Genomic DNA, 26,686 nt, shown 5'->3' on the forward strand with positions numbered 1-26,686 from the left:
GCTTAATCGTACGCAGATGATCCCTCAATGAAGCTAATTTTGAAAGAAGCTTACAGCCTTGGCAATAGCCACTAATTTGCGATAATTGTGGATTGACGTGGAAAAGGTATACACCCCTTACTGTATATTCGCTCCTGAGAAAACTGGTCCTGAATTGTGAGTCTGGAAATGTAAATCCGTCAGGAACTCTGCTGCATTAAATGCACCTAAACTGCTCCAGACATCAACCACATCCCTTAAGAGGAGAATCTGTTGCTTTTTCAGAAACAAGACAAAGCCCTGAGTTCGTGACGTGGCTCTCCATTACAGGAAAAACAAAACAAAAAAACAAGAACATGGGTGATGTGAGACCACAGGTAATGCCTGTTTCATTTCCTTGTCCACTAACAACATTTTACGTCAAAAACCCAAGTCTGAAAACCACACATACTTGTAAGTGGAGTCCCGCATTCTCTCTGTTAACGTGGAGCTGACTTCAGGTGCCACCTTCCAGGCTAAGAAGGGCTCTGTACCCAAGTGCACAAGCATTAGAGGGGCTGGTGAGACTCAGAAAGAGGCCAGCCTGGAAAATGGGGGGAGGTGGCCAAGTTCTTCTTCCAAGAACAGAGCGGATGCCAACAGATTCCATGCCAACATTTTCTGAGCATCTGCCATGTGCCAGGCCTGTGCTAAAGGGAATTATCTTGCTTAGCCTTTCCAGTAATAAATAAATGTATTAGTCTATGTTTACTATTAATCAGAGTGAAGTCAAACTCACAAACAAGCAGGAACCCTTTGTAATTCTCTAATTCTTATTTGCGCATCTGGCCAGCATGCTTTGAACGCTGAGGTACTGGTCCACGAATGCTCCTTTTGCTGCTTCTTTGGTTAACTGGTCTCCAACTTTATTGTATATAAAAATTAGAGAGCAGGTTCTCATACAAAACCATGTGTGCTCTAGTTTTCAGCCAACATAGGGAAACCCGAGGTAATTGTGAATTGCCCATGATAATGTTTGCTCTACTCAAAGGTTTTACCTTCTCTCAGATATTAAAAATCCAAGTCCAATAACTTTGGTTAAGATGCAAATCCACTATTCTCATTCATTTAGGCTTTCATTCTCTGCTAAATAACCTGTCCTGCCCTTTCCACTATGAAGACCATTGTCCTTGATGCGGACGATAAAACTTAATAAAAAAAAGTAATTGTGAAATCTCCCTGCTTAATGCGTTAACCCTACACCATTTGCCCTAAAAGTGGCACGTGCTCCAGTACAAGTACTGTGTCTTCCATCCCGTGCCCCTGGCAGACTTTGCTAATCAATCGTGGCACTCTTACCCAGAGCCCAAGAATTATTCTCAAGGCCTTGGAATCCTTCTCAAGAGTATTTCAGGCAGCTACCCCCTATCCATAGAGCAGACACGACTGGCCATGTGTATGTATTTCACTGGCCAATCAACATGCCCCTTTTCTTGTTTTCTTTCCTGCTCCAAATACACCTTGAAACCCCTCCTTTCACTGTTCTCGGGCCAATAAAATTAAGTTTCAGAAAATTCTGAACTGCAGTCTCGACAGACCCACGCCACCTTGAGAGTGGCAGTCATGGTGGGTTGTGCTGAGCAGTTTAAATTTGAGTGCCGTTGTAACCCAGCACGTAGGATGAAACGCTCTGAAAATCAAAGAGCCGAGGGAGTGAAGGCTAACAGATACAACGAAGCACCATGCATTTAACCGGGAGACGTACCATGCATAATACTTAGGCTTATGAGCATGAAAACACGGCTTGAGTAAATAATTCTGATTTTGCTTCTAGTACTCACTGGTGATTCTTTATTCGACGACGGGAGCACCGCACTGTTCCTTTAGCAGCATCTCCATTATTCTAATCCCCTACGGAGAGAAGGAAAAGGAGTCAAAATGCCCCATTTCACGGACAAGCACTTCTACATTTATCACAACCTTTCCCTTCAAGGAATTCCAGCCATGGCCATATATTCATTTCAGAGCAGTCACACCGCACCCTTTCATAATACTCGACTCAGCAATTTCACATACATTATCTCCACGTTGCTCGGAACTGCTCAGGGAGGCAGGCAGACAGAGCAGAGCTGTGGATCTCCATGCTCAGCCTAAGAAAGCACCCCAAGCGATTAAGGCACCTCCCGCAAGTGGCCCAGCCACCAAGTGGCTCTGCCAGAGCTGGGATAATAACGGTAATAGATACTACAAGTGACATCAGCGATCACTGGTCACAGGTCACCAAGAGCAAATATGATGATAACGGAAGGTGGAAATCACTCAGCTGTGACACAGAGACAGAAAGTGAGCAGATGCTGTTGGAAAAGTGGTGCGAAAAGACTTGTTTGATGCGCGGTTGCCCCACAAACCTGCAGTTTATAAAAAGTGCGGTATCTGCGAAGGGTGATAAGGCAAAGTGAAATAAAACAAGCTGTGCCTGTGTTTACTGCCCACCTGAAAAGCGATGTTCTCGCTGCTAAGGTCTGCGCCTACATGAGGGGGGTAGTGGGTGCAGGGTGCCCCATGGAAAGCCCCCTGGATTCAGGCACCCCTCCCCCATCTGCCTGCACCACAGGCTGCCGAAGGCACACAGCCACCCTCAGCCCTTTGAGATGTGTTGCCTGAGGTCATGCCCCCTTCTGCAGGAGTGGCCCGCATCCAGTGACTGGTGGGTAGAGGGTATAAGGCCCTCTGCCTCCAATTGAGGACAACTCTAAAGGGCATCCCATCACCATGGCTACCCACGGGATCATCGGAGATCTTCATCACACCTGTATGTCACCCTCGACGTAATCCTACTTCCCTCACTCCCTCACCGGGAGCCCCCTCTGCATGGAAAGCTCCATCCGAGTCTGGGTCCGAGGGTGGACCCGGCACACGCTGGTTAACACACACACTCGATTCCTGAACAAGTACTCTTCTTGCCCCCATTTTACTGATGAGGACACCGAGTTCAAAGAAGGCTAAGGACTTTTCCAAACGTCAGACAACTATTAAGTAATACAGCCAAGGAAAGAACACGGAGGTTGAATTCTGGTTTCAGGGGCAGCCCTTAGCCTCCAAGGCTTCACTACTGTACGTACCAAGCTGCCTGCCAACAGCCCCCCTTACCCCGCGACCCACCCCCCCCAACACACACACACCCTGGCCAGTCAGTTCTACCCCGGAGGAAAGAGGCAAGCAGAGACTGCCCTTCCTCCTTTGGGGACAAGTTGTGTAGACCAGAGAATAGACCTGCAGGTGGAAAGACAGAATTATGATGCAATTAGGGAGTAGGGTGTTCAGTGAGCCAAAGCTGGACCTGGGGGAAGGGTGCAGGCCCTGCTCTCACGGACAGGAGGAGGAGAGAGAATAATAATGATCAACACTAACTTAAGGAGTTGCCATCATGGCTCAGTGGTTAGCAAACACGACTAGCATTCATGAGGACGCGGGTTCGATCCTGGGCATCGCTCAGTGGGTTAAGGATCTGGCGTTGCCAGGAGCTGTGGTGTAGGTCACAGACGCGGCTCAGATCCTACATTGCTGTGGCTGTCATGCAGGCCAGCGGCTATAGCTCTGATTGGACCCCTCACCTGGGAACCTCCATATGCCATGGGTGCAGCCCTAAAAAGACAAAAAGACAAAAATAAAATAAATAAAATAAAATAAAAACTAACTTAAACTACAGGTCCTCCAGCCTCTCATGGAAGCTTTGATTTAATAGGACCCTAGCAGGTCCCAGGGCTCTGTGCCTGAAACAAACACCAGGTCCTCCCCATGTCAGGCAGGGCTGGGGAACCCCGAGTGGGCCCACCAGGGAAGCAGGGACTTCCTACTGGGGGTCTGTTCTGAGCCACAGGAAAGGGTGCTTCTCTAGAGAAGACGATAAAAATACATCGAGTGCCAAAGTGGACTGAACAAAACATACTGTTCCCCAGAACTCCTAGAAGGCCCCTCAGAGCCTGGCTGGCCATCACCCCAAACACTACCACCTTGGAAGGACGAAGTATTAACGAAAGGATCTTGACAAGGTCGAGGAGCACGGAGTGTGGGATGAGCCAAAACAGCAGGCTGTAGGGCCGGGAGCCGAGCCCTGCGGTCCGTCGGGAACCCTTGGTTCTGGTCACAGCCCCGACGATTATTCTGCTGGGTCCACAGGCTCGTCACGTCTACCGAGGTGTCCCTTAGCCCAGCTGGACACCACCCCCCAGGTCCCTCCCAACCCTGCCAGTCTAGGAACTGATGAAATGGTTCTCGTTGATCATCTCTCAACATACAGTATATTCACGGTCCTCTTACAGCCCCTCACCCTTTAAAGAATTAGGGGGGAAAGGAGGGGAGAGAGAGTCCAACACCCAGTGGAATAAAATCTCCCCTCATTCTTAACCTCAGATCTGAACGGTGCTCATTTCTGGCCCCATTCATTCACCAACAGAACCAGTTAACCACGTGGCATGCATGTGCGAGGTCCACTGGAGATTAACTGGTGAACAAACCTAAGTCCTTGTCTCCATGGAACTCAAGAGACTAGTAGATGCCACTCCCCTTGTTTCAAGTTTTGTTCTTTTTTTGTTGTTGTTCAACCAACCCAAGCAATAATTAAGTGCCTGCCTTCTGTTTTCAGGAAGAATAAAAACGGCCAGGTTAATTCCGTTGCAAGCTTCATTTTGCAAAGTCGGCCCATAAGTCCAGCCGTCAAGTCTGGAAAAGCAGAAAAGCCAACTCCTCTCCTTAGGATGTGGGCCCCGGTGAACTCTTCCATCCATCTAAATTAAGAATACCACCACTTACTGAGCTGAGCACTAACAGACTTTAGTCAAGACTGTGAGGTCTGCCCTGGGAATTGAAAGATGTTATTTATTGAATCAATTATGTTTACAATGTGACAGTGATTTTTTCTTTTCCCTCCCCCCAGCCCCACACCACTTTAGTTTTGTAAGCAGAACAGTTAGAAATGGAAGGTGAAGAACCGGGGCAGAGAGAGAGAGACCTATAAAATGAATTAAAACCAAAACCCGAAAAAACCTACCAGGAAGGCCAAGCCATTATTTAGCGCGTCTCTTGGGTAAGGAAGGACCAAACCAAAGCCCAATCGATAGAGGCCTTTCAAATAAAGTTTCAATGCTTAAAACTCAACCCCCAGGAGATCAGGCTTAAAGGGGCTAGATTTATATCACTTATCCCACAATGATGCCTGAGATGCAGAACAAACCTTAAGTGGATCCATCTTTATAGACAGAGCTTAACTTACAAGCTTTCTGGACTGACAAACCGTAAACTGCTTGATTTCATTATTTCTTTCCCCTCTGCAAAAGTTTTTTTCTATTACACGGCCTACCTTCTCTATTTGCCAACGTCCAGAGATGAGTGAGGTCTCCCAAGTCTCATTTCCCTAAGACCAGGGCTGTGCTGGCCAAGTGCATCCGCACAGCAGCGCCCCAGAGTCAAAACACTTCCACCTTCCCCACTCTAAAAAAAATAAAATAAAAACTAACTTAAACTGCAGGTCCTCCAGCCTCTCATGGAAGAACTAATGATCACAGACAATGAAAGGCTTGCCCGAAGAGGAGGCAGAATAAGCTGGGACTAAAAGTGGCTCGATCCAGGCAGTATATTTATTTTGTTATCAAATTGGTGCTACCTTAAGAAGCTCTGATTGACGTGGGGGCCCTGAAGAGAGTCACAGTCAACCTTGTAAAAATCATAAAGTTCTAAAGCAGGTCTCAAAAGACACATCTACAGGGTGCTCTTAACAAGAGAGAAGTGCTCACTTAACCATCACAATGATAAGAGATGGGTCATAATTAGGAGAATATCAATTTGCGGACTGAATGTTTACCAGAAGCAGGTACTATGACAACCAGACAAAGCACTGGGAAGAGCCCCTGCCACAGGAAATAAAGCTTTCTGGTGGGTCTTGGCGCACAGTCTCAGCACCTGCTGTGTATCAGGGACTGCACAGATGCTGTGAGGAATTAGATGCATAGAAGGCACGGTGTCTCTACTCCAGGGGTCACTGGTCTCTCGGGAAGAATTGGAGCAACGCAAAATAACCGAAAAGCAAGACTGCCTCTGAGAAGCATTACCAATTTAAAACATTTTAGAAAGTCAATGGACCAAGGGAAGTAGAGACGGACCTTGCATAGAGGGAGGACTTGCAGAAGCCGGCAGAGGAGGAACCATTTAAGACAGACCCAAGTCTGGTTATGAGTGGGACCTACAGAGTGGAGGGAGTCCAAGCAGGGGAGGGGATGGAGAAAGGGCAGGGCTGGGAACATCCAAGCACAGGCAGTTCAGCACCTGCCTTCTTCAACGGGGAAAAGTGGACTGGACACAGCAGGCAATGAGCCTATTTCACCTCCCCACACCCCACCTGCTCGCACACACAACACACTCCCACCTTAGCTCTGCTCTTTCCTGGAAGAGATAGCTGCATATAAAACATCGCTGTATGGACACAAAGAGCTCTGCATTTATGCAATAACACGGTTTGTTAGAGAGATTTAGGTGCGTCCAAGCTAGCTGTGAAATCTTGGGCCTTTCTCTTACATTCTCTAATCTTCAACAGCCTCATCACTGAATGAAAATAACATGGCAGTTTGTCCTAAAAACTAGTGTAAATAATGTCTAATCTCGTTATCACAGTACCTAGCTTCTGGTAAACACTCAATAAATAGCTGTTCATCTACATCTCTTTCGCAATCATCTAATCCCGCCAGAATGTAAGTCCCATAAGGCTAGGGGGCTTGTCTGTCTTGTTCAAGATGCAACCCCTAGAAGAACAATGCCCAGGACACAGATGTCATACAATAAACGGCTACTGAATGAATGAATGAGTCTATCAGTCATCAGTTTACAAGTTGACCACATTAGATAGTAAGGTGCTCAGAGTCTAGGAACAAAAGTTACATCTGAATCCTTACTGTCTAGTGCAGAATTTGGCAGAAAATACCTGCTCAATGTTGACGAATTATAAGACTGTATAAAACTGATCAACGATTATATCTGAATGCCAAGCTGATGAGTCTGAATTGTGGAATTATAGTGCAATCTAAGCAGTAGTTAGCATCCTAGACAGTGTGGTGAAAGGTCTGGATAACAAGGGCTGCCATAGAAATGAAAAAAAAAAGGGGGGGAAAGATAAAGAACAAGAATATAAAGATAAAAGGGAAGGAATGCTATGCAAAGAATTTTCAGCAGAGATGGGACTTCATTTGGGTCCTGAAGAATCTGGATTAGCCAAGAGGAGTTAGAAAGTGAGATAATTTCAGATGCTGAAGTGAGCATTATAAAACCACTCACCTTGATAAAAAGGTATGCATCGAGTTTACTTTAAAAACCTCACTTTCCTTTTGAATCTAAACTTTTTTTTTTACCGAGGTGGTTTACATAAAACTTTTTCAGAATCTTTTCTTTTACTTTATGTAGAAACGTAACAGCATGAAAAAAAGGTAGAAAAAGAAAATGCTGCTTCTCTGCTTCAACCCTTCAATGGTGTTCCACTGCTCTTCTAAGAAAACCCACATTCTGTATCTTGGCTGTAAGGCTCTGGATGATCTGCTTCTAGCCCACTTCAACTGCACGAAGGAAGGCAAGGAGGGAGGGAGGAATCCACGTCCAGTTTTCTCATTCAAAAGGTGAGAGAGGGAGTTCCCGCTGCAGCGCAGGGGAAACGAATCCGACTAGCATCCATGAGGATGCAGGTTAGACCCCTGGCCTCGCTCAGTGGGTCGGGGATCCAGCGTTGCCATGAGCTGTGGTGTAGGTCACAGATGCGACTCAGATCCCACACTGCTGTGGCTATGGTGTAGGCCGGAAGCTGTAGTTTCGACTGGGCCCTAGCCTGGGAACTTCCATCTGCTGCAAGTGCGGCACCCCCAAAAAAAGAAAGAGCGAGCAGGCGAGAGAGAGAGGGAGAGAGAGAGAGAGAGAGAGAGAGAGAGAAACACTGCTCAGTGCTTCTCCAGGAACAGATTTTTTGCCGCGATAAAGTATCTTTTCATCTGATATTGCCCCATTCTTTTATATGTAGGATTTCTGATCTATAAAACGCGGATAACATCAAACAAGAACAATAGTTTAGATGCACTAGCACATACTGTGCGCTGGGCACCATGCCAAGAGCTTTACCTGCGCTGACTTCTTTCACCCTCCTATCTGCTTAGATTATCTTCTTTTTTTGGATGAGGCTCAAGGCTCAGAGAAATTAAGCACCTGGACCAAAATCACATAATAACTAAGAGGCTGTCTTTTTTTTTTTTTTTATTTCATTTAACAAATGTTTATGGACTATCTTTTTTTTTTTTTTTTTTTTTTTTTTTTAGTAAAGAATAGGTGATGTACAATGTTGTGCCAATTTCTGCTTTACAGCAAAATGACTCGGTCTTTTTTTATATTCTTTTCCATCCTGGGCTATCCCAGGAGACTGGATATAGTTCCCTGGGCCTGTTATTTATCAATCCTATATACAATAGTTTTACTCTGCAAATCCCAGACTGCCAAACCTCGCCCCCTGCCACCTTGGCAACCACCAGTCTGTTTTCTTTATCTGTGAGTTTGTTTCTTTTTCATAGGTATGTTCATGTGTGTAGTATTTCCTATTCATTATTTTATTTTTATTACAGCACAGTGGGTCTACAATGTGCCTGCTTCTGCTATATAGCAAAGTGACTCAGTCATACATATACATATTTTATATTACCTTTTTTATATTATCTTCCATCATGGTCTACCCCAGGAAACTGGATATAGGTCCCTGTGCTTTCCAAATGTAATAACTGGCATCTACTGACCCCCAATTTCCAGTCCGTCCCCCTCCTTACCCCCTCCCCCTTGGCAACCACAAGTCTGAGAAGCTGAGTCTTCACTTGACCCAAGGCAAGCAGGATCGAGAGGCCAGGATCCGGGATATGACAACACTGGGGGCCGCAGGATTTTAATGCGACTGCAGACGTTGTAATGTTGGCTACACCGCAAGAGCTGTCCCTTCCTTTCCCTACGGGTTATGTTCAAAAACAAATCGGATATTTCAGCCCTGTTCCCAAACTAAATGGCATGATTCTTAATATATAAGTCAATATTTAATCACATCTACAATTTTTGTTTTCTTTTTAGGGCCACACCTAGCCTAGGTATCGAATTGGGGCTGTGGCTGCCGGCCTAGGCCACGGCCACAGCGACACCAGATCTGAGTGACATCTGAGATCTATGCCACAGCTTGCAGCAACACCAGATCCTTAACCCACTGAGGCCAAGGACCAACACACATCTTCAGGGATATTAGTCAAGTTCTTAACCCACTGAGCCACAATGGGAACTCCTACAGATTATTTTGAATACAATGCTTTTCAAGTAGGAATATCCTAACAGTCTGTATGACTTCAATGTAATTTCCCCAGAGTGGCTAATAAGCTCTTGAGTAAGACTCCCTTTTATTTTGGTAACTCACAAGCCTTAGGTGTAACTGCAGAACATTAAACTGATACAATAATTCAGACGTCATTGCTTCACGTTACAAAGTTTCCTCTCTCCTTAAGGAGAATATTTAATCTCACAATTTGGAAAAGAAAAGAATATATCCCAAAATAATAAAATCTAAAAACTGGAGGAGTTCTCCTGTGGCTCATCGGGTTATATACACAATGGAATACTACTCAGCCATAAAAAAGAACAAAATAATGCCATGTGCAGAACTAGAGACTCTCATACTGAGTAAAGTAAGCCAGAAGGAGAAAGACAAATACCATATGATATCATTTATATCCAGAATCTAACATATGGCACAAATGAACCTATCTACAGAAAAGAAACGAACTCATGGACATGGAGAACAGACTTGTGGTTGCTGGGGTGGGGCGGGGATTGGGATGGACTGGGAGTCTGGGGTTAATAGATGCAAACTATAGCATTTGGAGTGGATGAGCAATGAGACCCTGCTGTATAACACAGGGAACTATATATCTAATCATTTGTAATGGAACATGATGGAGAATAATGTGAAAAAAAGAATGTATTTAAAGGTATAACTGGGTCACTTTGCTGTATAACAGAAATTGACAGAACACTGTAAATCAACTATAATAAAATTTTTTAAAAATAAAAATGAAAACTGGAGTTCTCCTATGGCTCAGCAGGTTAATAAGGACCCAGCCTTGTCACTGCAGGGCTTGGGTCATTGCTGTGGCACAGGTTCAATCCCTGGCCCAGGACATTCCACATAACCTGGGTGCAGAAGAAAAAAAAAAAAAAAAGGAAAAAGAAAAAAATTGGAAAAGTCATCACATTATCCAGATAGGAAAGTCTCAGCAAAGAAATGAAAGTGGCCCATCTGGTTTATGGAGTTGTCCTGGGATCAAATACCAGAGTGGAAAATGACAAAGCCATTTCCACACCGTAAATTTGCAAATAAACCCCAATGGGCATGAATATTTTAGTGGCTAAAAGGCATTTAGTCATTGGTTGCCCACACTCCAATGTTACTTAACTAGTCTATTTCCATTTCTGATCTTTTGAAATGTAACTTGTGGAGTTCCTGTCATGGCTCAGCAGTAAGAAACACAACTAGTACACATGAGAACGTGGGGTTGATCCCTGGCATCGCTCAGTGGGTCAAGGATCTGGCACTGCCGAGAGCTGCAGCCTAGGTCTCAGATGTGGCTCAGATCTGGCGTTGCTGTGGCTGTGGTGTAGGCCAGCAGCTGCAGCTCTGATTCCACCCCTAGCCTGGGAACTTCTGTATGCCACAGATGCAGGAAAGGAAGGAAGAAAAGAGGGAGGGAGGGAAGAACTGGAACAGGTATATAATTTTAGTTTTCCTGACTTATACTGCATCCAACTTATGGCTTGTTCATGTGTGATTACTAAGCATAATTAATTTTAGTAATTTGTTCAAATATCAAGGCCACATTGCACCCACAACATTTCTGACAATGGATCGGCTTGCTTAGAAACCTCCACTGATGGGTACCTGCTGCTCCTTACCGCTTCTGTCTCAGGCCTAGGTGTAAGACCGTCGTCCTTACACTGAAGCAGCGCTGCCTCAGCGCCTGCACCAAAGGTCTGAGTACGGACTCGTACACTATCACTTCAAAAAGCAAGAGGCCTCTCCATCTCCTGTATTAGCCCCTTGTTCACTATTCATTAAATTTAAGCTCGTCATAGCATCCCCTTCTCTCTTCCTTATTCTGCGAGAGCAAATGGTGAGCAGCGCGCGTGTGCCTTTGACCACTGAACTGTCTTTAACGGAATAAATAAATCCAACTGATGCCTGGGTAATAAACGAATCCAGTGGATGCTCAGATAATCCTCCGTTTATCTTTTATCTCTACCTTTGCCTTCCCCCAAATTCTCAAGTTTCTGTAAATCGATCTATAAATAAATGATCTTCTTTACAAGTAGGGCCCGTCTACCTTATCTTCAAATCACACATTTCTTCGCACAAAATATAATTTTGAAAAGCGATATTTTGGTCAAAACCCCATCCCCCCAAATCCCAAGAATATAGGGTCAATAATTTATCATGGGCGCACTATCTGCCGGGGACTTTGCCCTCAGCATCACCGTTAACCCTCTCAGCAGTCCTAGGAGGTGAGGTACTTCTACGCTCACCATTTCTAGATAAGGAGACTCAGAGCAGTGAGTAACTAGCTCAAGGTCCCACAGCTAGTAAGCAGCCAACCTGGAATTTAAACCTAGATTCCTCCCACTCTTTTCCACCATGAGTCCTGCCTCATGGAGTGTGTTTCTGCACCTGTTAGATGGGTGGAGGGAAGAGAGTGCATGCACGTCCCTGCAGGGCTGCTGTGAGGACTCAGTGAGGCAACATCTAGAGCTCCTGACCCATCAGAGACTTCCATTGACTGTTACTTCCCATTTCCGCTGTAGCCCGGAAGTCAGCTACTGATAGCTTTATGGACCTCAATCAGACGAGGGGCCCTGACAATGGGGCTCCCACAGCAAGAGACCCTCCATTCAGCTGATGGTCAGTGACTGACGTGGAGGAAACGTCAGCAGGGGCTCACCTTGCACTGGATCGTGGTTCACGGGCATATTTTACGTGTCCTGGACACAGCACCTCTAAGAGGCAGTCCCACTGCTGCTGGCAAGCCTGGGCCCTGCAGGTGAACCAGCTCTTCCTAGGTCACAGGGGTCATCTGCAACAGAGCCAGTACTAGACAGCATACTACAGATGGAATAGCTAGTACCTGAGAGAGAGCAAACCTACGCCTCTGGAAAGAAGTGGTTGTTGAGAGGCTGATGCCCTACGTTGCTGGGCTGAGCACCCTACACGCCTTGTCCCTTTTAATCCTCACACTCAACCTATGAGTCAGTGACAAGAGGAAAACAGGAAACTCAGATAGCTTAGGAAACTTGATCGAAAGCACTCAGCAAGCGAAGAATCCAGACCCACACCCAGGCTTCTGTGAGTCTAAGCCTTCAGCGCACCACCTCCTTAACACGTCCGTAGGCGCAGTCCTTCCTGCCACCACACAGTCATTTCCATCTACGTCTGGGAGGCTTTCCTTTTATAAATTTAGGGGAGGAAGGTGAGACCAAATCACATGCAGCTCTTGGAACTGTCCTAAGAATAAAAACAGCTCACCACATCTCCAAATCCGTTTTGTTTCCTACCGAAACCAAGGAAAGCTGCATCATGCACGCTGGAGAGGCCGGAGGACCAACACGTGCAGGGAAAGCGCTTCTGATGCAACACAGGATCCGCCAGTTCTAATTCCCTGGTTGACTGTCAAACGCCAACCTGGAGAGCCCTTTACTTCCCAGGAAAAGCCTTTCATGCTAAACATGATCCCAGTTTCTCGGGGACGAAACCTGGGGAGGGCGAATGAGGTGTCCAAGAGCCAGTGTCCAAGCGAACATCAGCACCATCAATATGACAGCCCACCTTCCCTCCTCAGCCCTCACATGACCTGTGGAGTGGCAGAGGCACAAGCCCATGGCAAGTTTCAGAAGGGATGCTTTTTTTTTAAGCATTTAAAGTCACAAAACCAGAGCAACCAGAACAAAAGCTACATGTGACTGACTGATCAATAAAACTTCTATAAGCAAATAACAATCCAAAGATTAAGAGTCAATCATTTTTCAAGGGGGAGAAAAAAATAAAAGGTAGTACTTATCGATGCAAAGGATCTTTAAAACTCCCAGCCCCCATAATAAACTGATGCTGGGGCGGGGGGGAAAGACTGAAGAAATAGACATAATAACATAGTTGATACTTTTTAAAAGTTGTCTAATATTTCAAGTGCTCACTAAATAGGACATAATTGATTAGTCCCTAGAATCATACCCCTCACCTGTTCAGCCCCAGATATTCCTGCGGATTTTAACTTCCACCTGGACAAGGTTCTAACACTACCGGCTCTCTTAAAAGTTAACCAATCTCATAAAATGCTTCTCTTCAGTAAAAAAAAAAAAAAAAAAAGCTAAGGCTTATAAAAAATATATTCACACATCCTTCACTCACTGAAATGCAAGAGTGGAATTCCTTTTAAATAACCAGAGTGGTAAGCAACACTAGCTCTTGTTCTAAGACTGATGCAAAAGCCTCAAGGCTGAGGGCCAGCTTTGATTCCCACCTTACCTGGAATGTGGCCAACAAAGTCAGGCTCCCGGGGAAATAAGGGGTCAAACTGGCTGAAATGTAAAGGGGTGAGCTACCGGAGAAACACAATTAGGGGGCATGTGGCCCTTAGTCTAAGTGTTCAGACTGAGGGTCCAGCGACCTGGTTTGAATTCCGGTTCTACCACTCACTACCTGTGTGACTTGGGCAAGTCAACTCACCTCGCTGAGCTTCTTCATGTATAAAATGGAGATAATAGCACTTATCACAGAGAACGGCTGAGCAAATTGGAGCAGGTAATGCATGTAAGGTATTAAGCGCAATGCTTGGGGCACAGGAAGTACGCAACAAATACCACCTGCTACCGTTACCCTTCCTATTACCCCAACGGATAAAGTGCTTCTCTGCTTTTCAGACTTTTTAAAAGATAATAAAATGGAAAGAGAAAGAAATCTTACTCCTTCTGGAAAACAGTACAATGTTATACACATTTATTCACTAACTGAATAAATACTGGGTACTAACGGTGAGCTAGGTACCGAGGATAAAGTAGGGACCCCCACTCAGAAGCCTGCCGCCCAGTAAAGGAGACAAAGAATGCAAAGAGTCACAAAAACAGTTACATCTTTTCTAAGGCAATGATACAAAATATAAAAGACTTCATGTATAGAGACGTTTCACCTGGTCTCACTTCAACGTTCAAAACCTAAGAAATGGTGAAATCAATTATTATATAACTTGGTGAAATATTATGCAGTCATTAAAATGATGGCTTTGAAGGTTATGTAGTTATTCTGAAATACATTTGTGACAAAATAATACTTGAGCAAGGCATGAAATACTTGCTGCAATTATGATGGTTTAAAATCGGCATATAAAATACTAGAAGGAAATATGCCAATTTGGGTATAACAGAAAGATAACAGGTATCATTTAGGAAGCATTTATTATGTGACAGGTATTTAAAGCACTTCTTTACTGCTATTTCCTTCAATTCTCATACTCAGAAGGTAGATACTCTATTGACATTTCACCCAGAGGGAGGTTAAGTTCACACATTCTCCCCCTCCCCCGGCGGGGGGCACAGAGATTTAAACTTGGCTTAGCGTGACTCCAAAAACAGACTCATCATGGTCACTAAACATTTGTCTACAATATCATAATGAAAAAATTAAGTGTTTGCCTATGATATCTTTGCCTTTTTCTCTTTCTTTTTTTAATCTTTTTATTACTACTTAATGCATTTATTACATTTATAGTTATACAATGATCACCACAATCCAATTTTATAGGATTCCCATCCCACACCCCCTGGCGCATCCCCTCACCCCTCAAACTGTCTCCTTTGGAAACCATAAGTTTTTCAAAGTCTGTGAGTCAGTGTCTGTTCTGCAAAGAAGTTCATTCTGTCCTTTTTTGAGATTCCACATGTCAGGGATAGCATTGGATGTTGGTGTCTCATTGCTCATTGTCTGGCTGACTTCGCTTAGCAGGATAATTGCTTTTTAGGACTGGCACATGGAAGTTCCCAGGCTAGGGGTCTAGTGGGAGCGGTATCTGCCAGCCTACACCACAGCCACAGCGATGCCAGATCCGAGCCATGTCTGTGACCTATGCCATAGGTCACAGCAATGCTTAACCAAGTGAGCGAGGCCAGGGAGCAAACCCACATCCTCATGGATACTAGTCAGATTCATTGCCCCTGGGCCACGATGGGAACTCCTACAACTGCCTTTCCTTTCTTTTTTTCCGTCAGTCTTTTTAGGGCCACACCCGAGGCATATGGAAGTTCCCAGTCTAGCAGTTTAATCAGAGCTGTAGCTGCTGGCCTACACCATAGCCACAGCGACATGGGACACAAGCCGAGTCTGTGACCTTCTTTTTACGTGTAACAGTAACAACTGATCATTTATTGTATGCCAAGTCCTGTCCTGCACATTTTATGTATATAACTCATTCACTCCTCACAAGTACTCTACGAAGTTTAGTTCCCATATTATCCTCATTCGACAAATGACAAAAATGAGACTCAGAAAATTAAATGGCTTGCCCAAAGTCACAGAGGTGGCCAGTACAAAGTATGCTGCTGCTGTGAAAGAGAGCTAGGGCTGAAGAACATAAATGGCTCTGCTGGAAATACGATTTAAAACATTTATGTGCAGTTAATATCTACTCTAAAACACTTTATATAAAATGTTTTAAAAAAATTTTTTTAAACTGAGAGTCTTTTTAGGGGGAGTGTAGCAATGTTTTAAATTACCAAATATTAAAAACATATCAGGAAGTGCAGAGAGTAGAAAAACTAATGGGCTTTATCAAACATTAATGTCTTTTAAAGCAGCAAAAGCTACCTCCTCACCAAAGGCCACTGATTGAGAAAATTTTTAATTACAGCCTTTAAATTCTTCTTAAACTAGGTGTCAACATGAAAGGAGTTAATTAACTCTCAAAAACTCACTATTTTCCTTTACCAAGGAAATTCAGAGAAAAACAGTTTAGCTAGACTCTATGGAAGAAAGCTAGACAGAGAATAAAGGATCAAATCCCAGGCAGCAAATGGAATTTCAGAGAAATTGAAAGGACATAGAAATATCACCCAGCAAAGCTGGGTTCATGAGATACAAGGCTCCTTTTCTCCTGAAGCAGCAGACACCCCAGCCACCTCCCCATTGCTGCATGGGGCTCAGACTGGTGACCCACGTCCTGAAAGGCGTGGACACACCAGAGGGGTCCTCCAGCAAGAGATGAAATTCTACAGTAGAGCAGGGAGACAGAATAAGAAATGACCACCAACACAGGGGTAAGAATGACCAAGAGGAACAGCTGGACACCTCCGAGAATGCAAAGGGCATTTAATTAGCACGCTCCAGGTATGCAAAAACTGCAGTTTAACCCTTAGATGCACCTTCAAGGTTTTAGAAAACCTTTGCAATTCAAGTTGGGCTCTACCCAGAATGATGTATTAAGCCCTCATCTGAGATGCCTGAATGACTTTTCCTGGCCTTGTTGGTCCAACCAGGAGCCTTAATTTGTTAGCACCAAGTGCCGCCCAGTGCTACAACAGTTTTGATCCAGAAAAGATTTGTGCCTAAAACACACTTAGTCCACACAAGCTGCAGATGCAGCCCCTGTTTTTCTAGTATTTCAATGCAGCCTGGCCAGAGGGGTTTCAGTTTTCAGTTCTATGCCTGCCTGAGATTTACACAAGGTATGTGAAGATTTATTGTGGCCTCCAACCCCCGTTTCCTCATTGTCTTCAAACTCAGCACAACAGAGTACAAGAATGGGCTCAGAAAAGTAATTCATGGTTGGAAACTCCAACCAGACAGTGGGGAGAATACGGCTCCCAAATCTCCAAAGATTCTGGCTGGGCGTGGGAGTACCGAGCAAGAGGAAAGCAAGTACTACCGTGTGCACTTCAAGTACTAGAGTCAACTTCAAAGTCATATGTGTACCAGGCTCCACCACTCACTGGCTAAGGACACCATGCAAGTAATTTAACCTCCACATGCTTCTATTTCCTCGTATGTAAAATGGAAAACTGACAAAAACATCTCTCTTTCAGAGGGTTATAGGGAGAACTCAGTGTTCATAAAACAGCACGGGGCTTGGCTCCTGATGAACCCCCAGTAAGTGATAGCTACTACTATTATAATATCTAGCGCTCGCCAAAACTTCCAGTACAGTCTGTGTATACAGAAGGCATGGACTAAAAATAAGCGAATATATCTATTACTGGGCACCCAAACTCAAAGACCCCTATTCAAGACTTACAAATCTTTGCAATATGCAGAGTATTTAGCTCACATGAAAAGGATTATAAAATGAAACTGTTAACACCCTACCACATGCTTATCACCCTCTTCTGCTAATTAGTAATTTGTTAAGGTTTTGTCTTATTTTTAAATATTTTATTGCCACCAACTCATCCCTTGACCATCTATATGTTACATCATCTCTGATGCTCTGGGATCCCCTCTTAGCGTCAACTCAATTTTTATACAGGCTTAAAGACCATTTATAGGAAATTTTTAAATCTGAAAAAAAATCCTGGTATTTATACATGGGAGGAAAAAAAAGGTTTCAAACAATCATAAAATGTCAGAACTGACAATGACCTCCTAGTACAATGCCTGATTTTACCCAAAAGAAAAAAGAAAAAGGAAAAAAAAAAAGACAGTGAGGCTCAGAGCAACTAGTCCAAGCACTGTGGCCAAGAGAGTGTAGCCAAGAAGGACTGGAGCCCAGATTTCTGGATTCCTGGCCCATATGTTGCTTATTGTGCTGTGTAGACATGTGACTCTTGATCACTGTGCAAATAACGATGGTGACTCCTGTCAAGCTCAGGAAACCACTTTCAACCCTTTCAAGAAGAAGCTTAACTTCCCAGGTTTCATCTAGTTTCACAGAAGGCAACACCCCAGAATTTTAGCTGGCTGATTTAAAGGATTCCCAGGAGCTTCACTCCTGGAGTAGTCTATTACAACCCAGATGAATTCAAATGACTCATCAAGGGACTGTGGACTCTTATGTCTCACAGCCAAGGCAAACGCACTGATTGAAACTCAGCAGAAGGAACAAAAACTGTATAGCTCGCAGAATACTCATTTTCACTGAGATGTGTTCACTGCCAAGGTTACATTCCTCGGGACCAAAACTCTAGAGATAAGAGCAGGCTGAGATGAGCCATTGAGGGGGGCGGGGGGGCGGTGTAAGAAGAGGGCAGCTGCTGTTATGTAGCAAAACTAGAAGTGAGTTGTTAAAAATCAGATTCCTGGTAATAGTCTTGTGGCATCTAATGAATAAATATCAAATACATCAATCTATTTGAGCACTCAAGAGTGGGATTAAAAAGTATTATCAACAGATTTAAATCGAAAGCTGGGAAATAAACCCTTTGGAACTGGAGGGACAAAACATATTTTATCAGTTCTTCTGAGTAATTCGGGTAATGCAAAGAATCTTGAAAGTACTCACACAGCCAAGCAGGATATACTAGTCTCCAATATATAGTCAGCAGAATGTTACACTGGTGTTCTTACGTCAGGTTTGTGAGTTTAGTCATCTGAATGACAGTTTTAGTTGCTCTTTTCCTCTATGTTGGAATGATTATTAGCTTTTGAAATGTTCGCTGTGTTTTAGGGCTGTGACTACCATGCGTGTGTGTACACTATATAGTCAATTCACAGATAAGGAGCTGAATAGTTCAGGGCAACTAGTCTAAGGTAACAGAATTAAAAACCCTGGAGGAGGACTGAGGTCAGACAACTAGTTAATGACAGGCATTAACTTGCCCTGTCTTTGCAGTAAGAATCAGAAGACTGGTGCTAACATTTCATTTCTCCTTCACAACAGTTCCAAGAGGGTGGACTAAATAGTCCTGCTTTCCTAAGGCCAGTGGAAGTTCTTTCAAGTCATATGGCAAGAAAATTGATAAAACCCAAAGCAAACTCGTGGTGGAAGCTACAAATGGGCAGAATTCTTTTGGAAGCAAATTTAGTGATACCCATCAAAGGACATGAAAATGTGCGCACTCATTAGTCTAAGAAGTTACCAGAAATACACACAAATATTTATATTTGTGGATTCACAAATTATTATTATTATTATTTATAATATATTTATAAATATTATTTATAATAGTGAATTATTATTATTTATAATATATTATTTATATATTTATATATTTTTATATATTATTATTTATAATAATATTTATATATAATAGTGAAAAATCAAGAACAACAAGAGCTTTTATGCCAGTGGAATATTACGAAAGCATCAAAAATCATGTTTTCAGGGGATATGTAATGACACAGAAAAATGTTCACAGTATGTCCATAAATGACAAAGTCAAGCTCAATGAACAGAATAATTCCAATTTTGTTCTTCAAAAAAAAAATCATACATATACATACATATGCAAACATATACAAAGATGCATGGAAGGATCTATATCAAACTGTTAAATGTGGATACACTGAGTACTGAAAATGGATTTTAAAAATGATTTAAAAAATCATTTTTAAAGAAACAAAGCCTTACTCATACTTCTACCTAAAATTTTTGTTTGGATAAATATTTAAAAGGCTATTTATAAAAATACACTTGTCAGAAAATTTTTTGTAATGTTAGGAATTATTTAAGTGTTTCTATGTGCCTGGCATGTTTCACATTTGTGGCTTCTAAACTTAATCCTTAAAAGAACCCTGTGACAACAGACTATTATCCTTCCATTTTAGAGATGAGAAAACTAAGGGTCCAAGATGTCAAATGTGACATCTGGAAAGTGAGAAAACCAGATCATGCACTGAGGGACACTTCTCTAAAGTGTCACACTTTTTAAAACACACAGACAAAAACCTTGTTTCACACTGAAAAATCTTTCTAGGGAGTTCCCACTGTGGTGCAGCAAGTTAAGAATCCAGCGCTACAGTCTTTCTAAGGGCAAAATATACCTAACTAGGCTTTTAGTTCAGGAGTTGGTATTTGGAAAAGGATTATTGGCATGACTATAATTTGTCTTAAAATACTTCAGCAGGTGCAACATAATACTACAGTGCCTGTTTACTTCAAGTAATATACTAGGTAGTGAGTTGCCCTAACACAGGCTTCACACTCCAGGCATTGGCTGCAAGCGTTCTAATCAGCAATCTCACACCCCAAAAATTTCAGATATCTTTATCCTTGCAAACGCCAGAGTCTCTGAGTAGCATAAAGAATGTTAAAAGTGTGAATTTTCACCGGTAAAATTAGTGGCTTGCTAACTAGCATAATGGATGTTAGAAACCAACTCGTGTTAACTCAATTAGTGGAACTTAAGTCATGGGATTAAAATCTAGAGAGACATTCACCTTTGCACAATGAGGCCTGAGGACTGTTCAGCAAGGTCTTCACCTTTCAATTTGAGGAGTGGCCCCCATAGTTAATGCCTAAATGGTACTGTGGCCCAGACACCGGATCAGAAGATTCTGGGTACCTGACGCTATCTGTAAAAGAGCCGAATCTTGCTTTTGGAATATCATCAGCACTGCCTTCAATGAACTGTTTGTGCAATTCATGGGTCAGAGCACACAGAAGGACACAGATTTAATCAAACTTACAGACTAGGTAAGTTACTTTGTACCTACTTGTAAATGATTAACAAGGTATCTGTATGTGTTGTAGAACTTTTTTATTAGCTGGTAGCGAGGGAGGTCGAGGTGGTGAGGGTGCAGCTGACTCTCACCTATTAGCATCCCCTGCCAATATGTACCAGAAAGACGTTAACAGTTGTGCATTCAACTTGGCATACCGATCTACTTAGGGCAGTACACAGGCAGTTTTGACCTTGTTGCAAATGCTCCCTCCCTTTGGTATTTATGCTCTTGGCTAATCCCTTTCCCTGGACTCTGGCCTATATCTAGTGACTTGGTGCTAATGAACAGAATACAGTAAAATAAAGGCATGTCATTTTTGCAATTAGGAAAGGAAAAAAACTACGGCTTCTGCCTTGCTCGCTCCCCCTGCCCCCTCTCTTGCTTGCTGCCCTGTTGTGAAATGCTCTATAGATGGACCCTCATGGCAAGAAACCAAGAGAGGCTGGCAGATTCCTACCAGGAACCACATGAGCATTCGGAACGGAATCCTCTCCATCGAGCCTTCAGAGGAGATCACAGCCCCAGCCAACACCTTGATTACATCCTTGCAAGATGATAAAGCTGAGCACCCCAACTAAGCCATGACAGGCTCCTGACTCACAGAAACTGAGACGTAATATACGTGCTGTGTAAGCTGCAGAGTGTGGGGGAGGCTTGTTACAGAGCATCAGAGAACTAAAGGGGTTTTTTCAATGATGCAAAAATCAATAAATAAAAAAGGATGCAACAATTTTTTTTTTCAAAAGCCCATTCGGACTACATATATTGTACCTCAGTATACTAAATACACAAACACACGTATATATATTGTGTGTGCGTGTGTGTGTGTGTGTGTGTGTGTAGGATACACACACAATATATACACACACAGTACACACATATATACTAGCTCAAGAACAGTATCTTCTGTCTCAGAGAATTATCTTCCACCACTCAAATGGATTTTGTAAGGCTCAAATAAGCAGACACCCTAAGGAAACAGCATATTCAGATCTCTTTAGCTGTAACACGTCTAGGCCAGACCTTCCTCAAAGCGATGCACAAATTGTTTGACTTGCCCACATTGTTTCAGTGACAAATACTTCACATACTGCTGAATTCAATCTCCTCCTGCTGCAGCTTCCCGATCAACACAATACAAATAAGGATGGAACCAATAATGGGGCCTTACCAGGAGAGTGGCAGAAATAACAAATTATTTTATCACACATTGAAACTGTATTTCACATACGTTCAAAAAAAAAAAAAATGCCTCTATGCAAGCGCATAATGAGCTCCTTGCATTTCCAGCAGCATTTACAGTCAGGCTGAAGCACTCAGACAACTGGACTAAAAAAGAACACTGGTGTGGCAGCACAGTTATCACCCATATCATCCCCTGCGCCTCTCCCGGGAAAGTAAAATGTGGGATTTCTAAGAACCACGTGACAGTTCAGCAAAAAGTTCTTTGGATTTCTATTTAGAATTTGAGGGATTTTTTTGGCGGGGTGGAAGCTTAGGGGGAGGTTTGGGGAGGGTGAGAATGGGGGAGAGATGGAAGCAAAAACTCCAAAAGATAGTTATACCCAATACAGTATAGAGCACGCTTTCTCAATAGGGACAACATCAAAACAAGATGACAATTTGTTCTCAGGAGTGAAAAATAGCTTACATTTTTTAAATATATAGCAAAGATATAATACAGTGTATAAACAGATAAGCAGAATATCTATGGCATTAAAATTCTGGGGGGAGAGGCGATCTGGAAAAAAAATGTCAAAAAAGATCCTTGGAGTTCCCGTCGTGGCGCAATGGTTAACGAATCCGACTAGGAACCATGAGGTTGCAGGTTCAGTCCCTTCCCTTGCTCAGTGGGTTACAATCCGGTGTTGCCGTGAGCTGTGGTGTAGGTTGCAGACGCAGCGGTGGATCCAGTGTTGCTGTGGCTCTGGCGTAGGCCGGTGGCTACAGCTCCAATTGGACCCCTAGCCTGGGAACCTCCATATGCCGCAGGAGCGGCCCAAGAAATAGCAACAACAACAAAAAGACAAAAGACAAAAAAAAAGAAAAAATCCTTAATTGCAGGTGATAATGGTAAAAAGACTTAGCAACACTGCCTAAGGGTTGCCTTCCCAGACCAGAAGCCACCTGCAGTGCCAGGCCTGCCCAAGGGAATATCCTACTCTTTCTGCTTCCTGCTCTGAGCATCCCAAACTTGGACTTGACTGGCCTGGGCTCCTCTCAGCTCCGCATCACAGCTGCTGGCCAATCCCCTAGGCTGCAGAAATCTACATGAAGCCTTTCAAGTGTCCTGGCCGTCCACCTATCTCTATTTCCTTCACATCTTCCTGTTTCCTTAATCAGTTCTGCTGCCTGCTTAGCTGGAGGCATGTTAACATAGATATTGGGCATCCAGTGTACTGCTTGTTCTTGGCACTTTTTCAACACTTCCAACCCACCTCTGCTGGCCATCTTGGCTCAGAACTCTCCACCATAATGTGAAATCAGGGCAAAGTAACAGAAACTGCAGTGAAGTCAAGAGAGAGGCGAGTGAGGGCCCCTCAGAGTGAGAACGGCACGTGTATGGCACACTCACTAGCGTCACTAGCTGAAGTGTGCAGATTATGAAGCACTCATTCTGCCGCACAGACTTGAGAAAAATACACAGTAATGGTGCAGTCCACTGCTGTCATGGAAAGATAGACAGCTATCTCAAACACAAACTTTCAAGAGGGTCCTTGGAAAATGAGGCAAAGAATTACCACGTAATCTCGCAAAGAACTGAAAGCTGAGATTTGAACAGGTATTTATTCACCCCAACCATTCGTCACAGTAGCCTAAAGATGGAAGCAATCCATTGGTGGAAGAAGAGAGAAGTGAAATGTGGTGTATATAATATATACACATACACACACACAATGGATAACTACTCAGTCTTAAAAAGAAATTCTGACACCTGCTACAACATGAATGAACCTTGGAAACATTATGCTAAGTGAAATAAGCCAGACACAAAACCACAAATATTGTAATTCTACCTACATGAAGTACCTAAGGAAGTGAAATCCATAGAGACAAAAAAAAAAAAAAAATTGTAGTGGCTGCCAGGAGCAGGGGGGGAGGGAGGACTGGGGGGTTATTATGTGAGTGGCAGAGTTTGGTAAGATGAAAACACTCTGGAGATGGATGGTGATGAAGGGGCTGCACAACACTGAATGTATGTAATGACACTGAACTGTACCCCCTTAGAAATGGTTAAAATGGTATAAAACGTACAGTAGTTTTACCTCTGCTTCTTGATTTACAATGTTGGCAAGTCGAATAATACCACTGGAACTCCTGCTTTCTCTTCTCTAAGGCTCTGCTTCCCAAACCTGCAGATCACCACACATACACAACAGCCTGTCCTCTGTTGTGGCTTCGAGATTCTGAGCCAGAAGTTCTGTGGGCAACGCCTGAATCCGGATTTGATCAGCAGCTCAGAAAGTAAACGCCACTTCTACTGTGCAAACCCATGATTCCTTGAACTTTCCAACGGGTGGGTGACATTTTCTGTTTCATCTTTTGTTATGTCATCAGCTGCACTATCCCCAACGTCATCTTCACAGGTGTGTATGGTTTGTTTTTCTCCGTGTGTGTGTGTGTGTGTGTGTGTGTGTATTTTGAGGAATACCTGGCATACAACATTATACTAGTTTTAGTTGTACAACATATTGATTCGGTATGTGTATATACTGCAAAATGATCATCACAGTAAAACGAGTTACCATCTGTCACCATACAAACTTACAAAATTCTTTTCCTTGTGATCAGAACAAGATTTATTCTTAGCAACTTTCAAATATGACTAAATATAGTCACCTGCTGTACATTACATTCTGATGACTTATTTACTTTGTAACTGCTAAGTTTGTACCTTTGACTCCCTTCACTCATTTCACCTACCCCACCCCCATCCCTGACTTCCGGCAACCACCAGTCTGCTGTCTGTATCGATGAGTTCACTTTTTTGTTTGTTTTTTAGATTCTATTCATAAGTGAAATCGTGTGATATTTGTCTCTCCTCGTCTTATTTCGCTTAACATAACGTCCTCAACATCCATTCATGTTAGCACAAACGGCAGGACTTCATTCTTTTTGATGGCTGAAAAATATTCTATGGTGTATATATACTACATCTTCTTTATCTGTCGATGGACATTTACGTTGCTTCCGTGTCTTGGCTATAGTAAACAATGCTGTGATGAACGTGGGGGTGTATGTATCTTTCCAGCTGGCGTTTTCATTTTCTTCGGATAGACACCCACAAGCAGAACTGCTGGATCATATGACAGTTCCCTTTTTAATTTTTTGAGGAACCTCCATACGGTTTCCCATTGCGACTGCACCACTTGACATTCTTATAAGACAGTGCACAAGGGTTCCCGTTTCTCCACAGCCTCACCAACACTTTTTTATTTCTTGTCCTTTGGAAAATAAACACTCTAATACGTATGAGGTGGTATCTCATTGTGGTTTTAATGTGCATTTCCCTGACAGTTACTGATGTTGAGCATCTTTTCATGCACCTGTTGGACACTTGCATCTTTTCTTTAGAAAAATGTCTACTCAGAGCCTCTTCTCATTTGTCAGGCAATTGGATTATCTGGGGGTTTTTTACTATTGAGTCCTCTGAGTTCATCACATATTTTGGATTTAACCATTTATCAGATATATGATTTGGAAACAAATATTTTCTCCCATTCAATGGAGTTGCCTCTTCATTTTGTTGATGGTTTTGTTGCTGTGCAGAAGTTCTATTGCTTGATGGGGTCTCAGTTGTTATTTTTGCTTTTGCTGCCTTTGCATTTGTTTCTGTCAAATCCAATATATTATTGCCAAAACCAGTGTCAAGGTGCTTATTACCTGTATTTCCCTATGAGTTTTATGGTTCTAGGTCTTGCATCCAGTTAATCCATACTGAGTTGATTTCTGTGTATGGTATAAGATAGTGGTCCAGGTTCAATTCCTTTGCATGTCACTGTCCAGTTTCCCCAACACCATCCCCTGAAGAGATTGTCCTCAGCCACCGTACACTCTTGGCTCCTTTGTTGTAACTAACTGACCATACATGTGTGGGTTTATTTCTGGGCTTTCCATCTATTCTGTTCCACTGATCTGTGAGTCTATTTTTATGCCAATATCATACTGTTTTACTACTATAGCTTTGTAATATAGTTTGAAATCAAGAAATGTGATACTCTAGCTTTGTTCTTCTTTCTCAAGATTGTTTTGGCTATTTTCCTAGGATATTTTCAAAACAAATAGCACAACAACAAATCTACAGACCATGGGAAAGCAGAAAAAAAGGATGTCGTTACAGTGAAAATGGTAGAAATGCCAGCTAAACACACCCTCAATGTGCGTGGCACTCTAAATAAAACAGGCCAGCTGGAGTCTGGATAAAAACAGAGGCAGGGGCTCTGAATGGAAGGGAGAACACTCTCCAGGCACAAAAGGCCCTTTTGAGTACCAACATCATAACCCCTCACCTTCATCCCTCTGGTCCTTTCCAAGTTCTTTCATTACAACTGAGTTTCCTTGCTTCTACGTTCCTTCATCCTGACTGTCCGTATGGCATCAGACATCACCCTGCTCTGGCTCTATCAAGCACCCAGATCTTGACCCACACAAGCATTCTGAGTGCAGAGCGCACAGATGCAGCAGGGTGGTGTAACCATCAACATCAAATCCCAGGTTCACCACTCACTAATTCTGTGACCTTGAGAAAACTTCTTTAACTCCTGAAACCTCAGCTTCCCTATGCATAAAATGGGAATAACAGTTCTTATCTCAGAGCTGTTTAGGCAAACAGATAAGGTAATGCACGCCCACCGGCATCTAGTAGGCTCCTGTTAAGTACCAGTCATTATTTTAATATCCTTCTCAGCACTGATCATAGTGCTGAGCATTGAACACCAAGGGGGACTTAATGCATTTTCGGCATCAGCAGATGCTTAGTCATTGCTGCCA

The 26,686-nt window shown here is 43.1% G+C and overlaps 1 protein-coding gene across 4 annotated transcripts in view; it reads right to left on the reverse strand.

Annotated features, from left to right (window-relative positions):
• The window catches only part of PRELID2 (PRELI domain containing 2), an 89,917-nt gene that overhangs the window by 13,495 nt on the left and 49,736 nt on the right, over positions 1-26,686 (reverse strand). For 3 of the 4 annotated variants that reach the window (XR_002341969.1, XM_021084956.1, XM_005661780.3), the window contains one exon: positions 1,800-1,869. The exons of the other annotated variant lie outside the window; for it this stretch is intronic. Coding sequence is in view for 2 of the 3 variants with exons in the window: in XM_021084956.1 (XP_020940615.1) it covers positions 1,810-1,869 (60 nt within the window). In the remaining variant the exon portion in view is untranslated. The remainder of the gene's footprint in view (positions 1-1,799; positions 1,870-26,686) is intronic. 4 annotated transcript variants of the gene reach the window in all.

The sequence above is a fragment of the Sus scrofa genome, chromosome 2 (assembly GCF_000003025.6).
Source record: "Sus scrofa isolate TJ Tabasco breed Duroc chromosome 2, Sscrofa11.1, whole genome shotgun sequence".
Classification (NCBI taxonomy): Eukaryota; Metazoa; Chordata; class Mammalia; order Artiodactyla; family Suidae; genus Sus; species Sus scrofa.